General features: G+C 39.5%; 1 protein-coding gene across 1 annotated transcript in view; it reads right to left on the reverse strand.

Moving 5' to 3' along the window:
• The window catches only part of DPP4 (dipeptidyl peptidase 4), a 90,072-nt gene that overhangs the window by 57,652 nt on the left and 24,722 nt on the right, over nt 1–7,698 (reverse strand). The window contains exons 3-5 of the mRNA XM_006766490.2: nt 3,696–3,791; nt 3,247–3,338; nt 1,696–1,776 (exon numbers count right to left, since the gene is read on the reverse strand). Coding sequence (XP_006766553.1) covers nt 1,696–1,776; nt 3,247–3,338; nt 3,696–3,791 — 269 coding nt within the window. The remainder of the gene's footprint in view (nt 1–1,695; nt 1,777–3,246; nt 3,339–3,695; nt 3,792–7,698) is intronic.

Here is a 7,698-nt window from a genome sequence, read left to right on the forward strand (position 1 = left end):
GCTTCTGAGGATGCTGTGTTAGAGTCTGAGCTATTGGAAGCCAATGATAATGAGGATTTAAGCATAAAAATAATATAATCTGACTTAAAAGGAGCTCTTGGATACTGCCTGACAAGCATGGATGGCAGGAGGAAGGAACAGAGTGAAAATAGAATCAGCAGTTAAATACACATGTATATTTCAGTGACAGGACAAATACAAATTACCAGTGAGGGTTGTCCAGCTAAGGTCCACCAGGGAATACATCCATTAGTGCACTTCAAATTAGTGCACCTGCTGAGCCTGGCTACATAGTAAATTGAGTTGGCAGTTACTATTCCATTTCTATCTTAACCTCATAGTCTTTATATGTTAGTCTTTAACATAGGCCAATGTCATTCAGTGGTTCTCAACCTTGATTGCCCATTAGAATAATCTACAGATTGAAAAAAATTATAGCGATGCTGGCTTCACTCTAAAGACTTCAATTCATTGATCTGAGAATTGAACTTGGACACTGAGAATTTTGTAAAACTCCAGTGATTTTAATACATAGACAGTAGCACAAACCACTGGATTAAACAAATAATAATCCACTAATAGGGAACAGATGTGCTAAAGTTGGCATAGAATTCTGATTTGCTCATAGTTGATAAGTTTAGCAGAACACAGTCATCTAGTCTTCATGTCCAGGAAATGGAGCCCAGCACAGTGAATCCAGGGTAAATATTATGATTGGGAGTCACCATCCCAAAATAGGAAACGGAATATGAGATGGTTTGCTTGGCCCGAGTACAGCAGCATTGGTGTTTGAGATAAGGTATTTATACTAATATTTATCATTTATTCTAGAAAACAAGCAGAGATGGGGATCCCCAGCTTTGGTTTTTTTTTTTTTTTTCAATGCAGGATATCTCTACAGGTTTTTGGTTTTTCTTACGTCTCACAACTTTCTATACTTCCCATACTGTTGTCAAATCCACGAATACCCAGCTTTGTATTTTTTTTCAATGCAGGATATCTCTACAAGTTTTTGGTTTTTCTTACATCTCACAACTTCCTATACTTCCCATACTGTTGTCAAATCCACGAATAACCAAAAAGCTGTGGTGAAAGTTACTGGCGCTTTGCAGCCATCCCAAACATGAAGAGGATGTGTGATCAAACTGTAACCTTTCCATGAATGTGGGAGAATTTGAGGTGGGGCTGGATGACGGGGGGAAGCTGAGTGTTCTTATAGGGATGGGATGTATATGGTGGGACAGGCATGCTGGGGAGTGGTCTAGGTCACCTTGCAGAGTCTCTTCTGAAGGAAGAGAAGTTTAATTTTTTTCAAAGCAAATACTTATTGAGAGTTTTACTGCATGTAAAGCTGAGACAAAGAAAATAAGGGGTTATATTACTGGATGTTCAAGTCAGACATGCAAACTTACTTTTCAATTATAAGTTCTATTTTGTTATGTTTTTAGTATCTATATTATATTACCTATACTTTGTAGTATTTGCAAACACTCAAATAAATGTCTTTTAAAACATTTTTTGGACTTATGAATGAGAAGCATTTCTCCTCCGCAGGCTGAATTAATGAGTTTTTAGTGCCTGCTATATTACTAGGTATCAATCTTAAATGTACCAGTACATATCCTGGAAATCAGTTATAACATAACATACTCTTAGCATTCTTTAAATGCCACAATAAGAAAACATTTCTGTTACCTTCACATAGTTGTACTCGAAGAGAACAAACTGTCTATCAGGAGACACTGAATAATCACTTATAGAATGTCCAAATTGATCCTGTCAATCAAGTAGAAAAAAGAACAATTAAACAATTCCATTTAACTGCCATTTATTGAGCACTTACTATGTAGAGGGTATCGCTTCAGATATGTGGCTTGTGCCTTGGGAGCTTCCAATCTGGAAAGACGGCACATTCCTCCACACCAATGACCATGATATGATGAAAGGTGGATGGTGATCAGGGTTAGAGAACCAGGGAGGGAAGGATTAATTTTAATGAAGAAAAGACAGCTGTGAGGGTGGGGATCAGAAACAGAGAACTTTCTTGGTAGGGGGAACAGCATGAGCAAAAAGGGTATTGATTTTTACAGAGAGGGAGGGAGAGGGATGGAGAGTTAGAAACATCGATGAGAGAGAAACATTGATCAGCTGCCTCTAGCACACCCCCTACTGGGGATGTGCCTGCAACCAAGGTACATGCCCTTGACTGAAATCGAACCCGGGACCCTTCAGTCCTCAGGCCGATGCTATTCACTGAGCCAAACTGGTTAGGGTAGGGTATGCATATTTAAAGACTGTCTAAAGGTTAGGTGTAACATGAATACTAGTACAGTATATGGTATATCAGACAAAATGTAAGCTAAGAGGACATAAAATTATAAAAATAGCCAGGACTTAAATATAAGAAGCAGAAATATGACTATTTTTGCAGATGAATTTGCTAGAATCTTATCTGTTTTTACAAAGGTGCTCTGGTGACACAGTAACTGAGATGAGATGAGAGGGGTTGTCTCAGTCCTGGATGTGGGCAATGCAGTGATCTGGTCTATGGTATGGAGAGAGGGACACACATTAGAATACTCACTATCACAAGATGAAACAAGCCTTGAACCAGGACTCTAGAGTGAAATGGAAATCTGAGAGACCCTTGAGAGGTTTTGTTGATTAGCTAAATATGGGGAGGAGTCAAGGAGGATTGGCTTGTAGGAGAACACTATTTACCAAGATAGGGAACTCAGGAAGAGGACCAGGATGCTTTCAGTTTGCTAGGAGAGTGAAGGGAAAATAACTAGTTTAGTTTGGGATACTGAGTTTAAAACGCCTGCAAGCCATTCATATACAGAAGCAAGCAAGCTATTAGAAACAGAGGTTTAGATCATGAGAGGAGGTGAGTGTTAAAAGTGTACACTGGAGAATCAAGGCCAGAAAGAGAATGCTGAGGTTGTGGAAGGGCATGGACTTTACTGAAGGAGAGCATGCTAAGTGAGGAGAGGGGCCAGCCAAGTGAGGAGAGGGGCCCTGAGGACACTTACATTTAGGAGTATGGGCAGAGGAGGAGGAATCGTCAAAGGAGACTAAAAAGTAGCCAAGGCAGGGAACATTCCAAGAAGGAGAGAAAGATCCACTGTGCCATATGCTGCAGAGAGAGTCCAACAGCATGAAAAGATAGTACTCAGAATTTAAAAGGTTATGAAAAAATCCCCAGAATTTCCTTAAAGTATGAATTAATTATGTGATTAAACATACAAATGTACTGTTCTCCAAGAAAGTGGAGCTGTTTCCATGGTCAGCATTGAATAGCAAGACATTATTTTCTTGTTTGTAGAGATATTCATGGTCTAAAGAGAGAAAACGACCAGATCAATATTTCAAGTTACTATTAAACATCTTCATAAGCTAAAAATTATGCAATAAAAATTTAAGATTCAAGTTTGCACAAATACTAAATAAGCATTACTAAGTTTAAAAAAAACATTAAGTGATGACTATTACACTGGTATCCATTCACTTGTCCATGATTTTTGTGAAATAAGCTTTCTAGCTTAACTCCCTTTGCACCCTTAGGTAGAAAAAGATTCTCTCCTATATGGATTTAAAAAGCAAGAATATCTTCTTAGTACCATAAAAGTGCTCCACAACCTAATTGGAATGAATATAAGCATAAAAATCCGCCCCCTTCCCCAAAAAATCCTTACCTGAAATCCAACGCAAGTTGTAGTTCCTCATTCTAATAGTACTTTTTAAATAATCAGCTAGAGTGTAGGTCCTGCGATCATCAACTATAACATCATCTGTTGGTTGAAAAAAGAGCCAAATGTGTAGTAAGATGGAATAACCTAAGTTTTGCATAAAATAAACAAATGGGTCTCTACAATATACTGGTTACAAGATACAAAAATATACTCACAAAATGCAAAGCACATTTTGAACGATTTCGAATTGGGTGGATGGAGTGAAAACGCATTTAACCATTAAAGAGTATGTGAGTGTGTGTTTCACCATATATTAGTGACCTTCATTATGAAGGTCTAGATCAGTGATGTTCAATCTATACTAATAAAAGGGTAATATGCTAATTAGACCGGATTGACCGGACATCTTCTGGACGTCTGACTTCCTTCCAGACAAAGCCATGATGGTCGGGGCCGAGGCAGAGACGATTAGGGGCAATCAGGCCGGCAGGGGAGGACAGGTAAGGGTGAGATCAGGCTGGCTGGGGAGAAAGCAGGTAGGGTGATCAGGCAGGTGGGGGAACAAGCATTTAGTGGTGCAATCAGGCCGGTGGGGGAGCAATTAGGGGGCAAACAGGCAGGCAGGCCAGCAGGGGCGCAGTTAGGGGTGATCAGGCTGTCAGGGGAGCAGTTAGGGGCAATCATGCAGGCAGGCAGAGGTGGTTAGGGGTGATCAGGAAGGCAGGCAGAGTGGTTGGGGGTGATCAAGAAGGCAAGTAGGTGAGCGGTTAGGTGCCAGCAGTCCTGGATTGCAAGAGGGATGTCCAACTTCCGGTTTGGGCCTAAACGAGCAGATGGACATTCCCCGAGGGTTCCTGGATTGGAGAGGGTGCAGGCCAGGCTGAGGGACACCCCTCCCCCCCATGCACAAATTTCATTCATTGGGCCTCTAGTAAAGATACAATGTAAGTACACTTTCTAGTGAGCCTTATTAAAAATTTTTAAGATGAAATTAATTTTAACAGCATCTTTTATTGAACCCAATATATTCAAAATATCAGCATTTCAATGTGTAGTCAATATTTAAATGCTATTACTGGGGTCTTTAACATTCTTTTTTAAATGCTACATCTTTGAAATCTGTTATATATTTTACGATTACAGCATATACTAGTTTGACTAGGCACATTCCCAGTCAATAGCTGCTTTCTTGAGGCCCCGAGGTCTCTTTCAATCCCTCTCCCAATGCACAGACCTTTAAGACATGCTCATTACCCAATTCAGAGATCTTTGGTTGTATGGTCACTTTTCCTTAACTTCGTGGAAGTTTTCATGAAACCTTGCCCTTGACTTTGTAACTCTTCAGCTGTTCTGACTCACTGACCGTTACTTTTCTATCTCCTGTTTTGACTCAATGTTTCTCCATTGACCTCTAAGGCAGAAATGCTTTGATACTCAGCCTTCAGCTTTCTGTGCTTCTCTCTATATATTATTCCTTCCAGAGAACTCCAAAGAATGTAACTTCCTGAATTTTAGGCATATTTTCCATTTAAATAAATGACAAAATCTGTACTCATTACCACACCCCAAATACATTTCCCGTGCTGTGTTGGGGTTTCTTAGTTGACTTGTCCCATGCTTAATCCTATACCTACCTTATCTAAAAGTATTGTCTTCCTTCCAAAACTAGTTTTCCCTAGAGAGTTTGTGTGGTTTTAAATTTTTTACTGGTGACCCGAATTCAAAATCTGAACATCATTTTTGATGTCTCCCTCTCTTTTACCATTATCCCCATCCACACAATCCTCTAGAGCAGCAGTTCTCAACCTGTGGGTCAGGACGACCCTTTCACAGGTGTCGCCTAAGACCATCGGAAAACACATACATAATTACATATTGTTTTTGTGATTAATCACTATGCTTTAATTATGTTCAATTTGTAACAATGAAATTGGAGGTTACCACAACATGAGGAACTGTATTAAAGGGTGGCGGCATTAGGAAGGCTGAGAACCACTGCTCTAGAGTCTTCCTGTGAAACCTTTTTTCCCAGGTATCCCTGGCATAGGTTTCTCTAATCCAATGCTTCCACTGCACAGCCACTAGAATGGTTTTTCTAAAACGCCACTTTCCTCCTGGCAATCTCTTCCTCAAAATCTCTCAGTGATTCGCCACTGCCTGCACGAAGATTCATGCTCCTCAACCTGGTATTTGTGGCCTCCACAATCTAACATGAGACTCCCTTTCCAACCTCATTTCCACTCTCTCCCGCATGAACCTTCTTACCTAGCGTCACTGATCTGCATACTGAACCCAACAGATCTTCTGAGGCTTTTCTGCTTCTGTTTCTTGGCCTAAGCCACTTCCCTGCAATGTCTTCAACTGCTTCCTTGGCTGTGGCAATGCTCCACCCTCCAATTCCCACCTCTTCACGGAAACTTCAATTCTACCTTCTCTGACTTTTGCCCCACCCTGCTCATTTGGCTCTTGTAACAATGACCTGCACTGATAACTGTTTTTCCAGGCCTACCAGCCTACCTGTGTGATCTCTACACAGGTAGGCCATGTAGGGCCTTATGTATGTATGTATGTATGAATGTACTGCATCAATCTTAGCTCCTAGCACAGCTCTATGCCATAGTAAGTAGGCACACACACAAAAAGGTTTTGTTTTTGAGTGACATAGGATATATTCCAACAAGCATAGTCAAGACAATGTGATTCTCCTTCCTCAACCCCAGATTGTCCACTGATGACAAACAGCCTAAAGTCTTTTTTTCCAAATTCTCTACTGCTTCCGCATGCAAGCAAACACACACTCACAAAAGCAACCGCCATCATAATATTCCTACAGTGGCAATTCTTACTCTTTGGGGATTGTAAAGCCAGCAATACCTTCTCTAGTTAATTTTTTACAGCCTTTGGAAATGTTATTCTCTTATAGGAAATCCTCTTTCAAAATCTATTCTTAAGACTTTATTTCTTTTGATCTTATCACACAGCCTTGATTCTGCCTATGAAAGCTTTAGTTTTAAACAGATAAATTTGCAACACTTTGCTTCATTACTCCATGGATTTAAACCTAATTTATTAATTAAGTAAAAGAGGTTTGTTTTTTTAGAAAAAAAACACCTTTCTTTTTTTTTCTTTTTTTCAAAATTAGGTCTGCATTTCACCTCTGAAAGTTAGTAAGATATTTGTGTTTGTAAGCAGAAATAGAGCAAATGAATATAACCAGCCTTTGGATTTGTCAACATTCAAACAAGAGCAAAGCCTTGGGACACAGAAAATATTATGTGAAACTTATATTGGACTACAAAACTACAAATCTAGATTTGTCCACTGAATGCCCTCCGTTGTTTGTATTCATTCAGTCAGTCTTTCATACATCAAATAGCTATAAAGTGAGTACTAAAAATACTATTGAGAATATATAACCTGCTACCAAGAGATATTAGTCTAACATATATATATATAACACATCCCTAAATGAGTAGAAATCAAAATATAAATGGTTATAGACATTCACAGTCCTAATATTATCTGCTACTGCTTATGTCTAGATAGACCTATACGTACAGCCTACCTCACTTTTTTGTATTTACAGCAATGGACTGAATGTTTGTGTCCCACAAAAATTCGTATGTTGAAATTTTAACCCCAACGTGATGGTGTTTGGAGATGAGGCCTTTGGAAAGTGATTAGGTCATGAGGGTGGATTCCTCATGAATGGAATTAGTGTGCTTAGAAAAGTGACTCCACCATGTGATGACACAGGACACAGACCCTCACCAGGCACGAGACACTGAATCCGCAAGTGCCTTAGACTTCCCCATCTCCAGAACTATGAGAAATAAATGTTTGTTGTTTAAGTCACCCAGACTATGTTAAGCTGATACAGCAGCCTGAATAGACTAAGTCATATATATAAAAAGCAGACATATCCCCACAGAACATCTATCACAGATTCTTGGTTTTGTAAAAAGAGAATGAATTGAGTATCTCTACTAGATTACACACAGTATTT

Source organism: Myotis davidii, unplaced genomic scaffold (assembly GCF_000327345.1).
Source record: "Myotis davidii unplaced genomic scaffold, ASM32734v1 scaffold59, whole genome shotgun sequence".
In the NCBI taxonomy this organism is placed as follows: Eukaryota; Metazoa; Chordata; class Mammalia; order Chiroptera; family Vespertilionidae; genus Myotis; species Myotis davidii.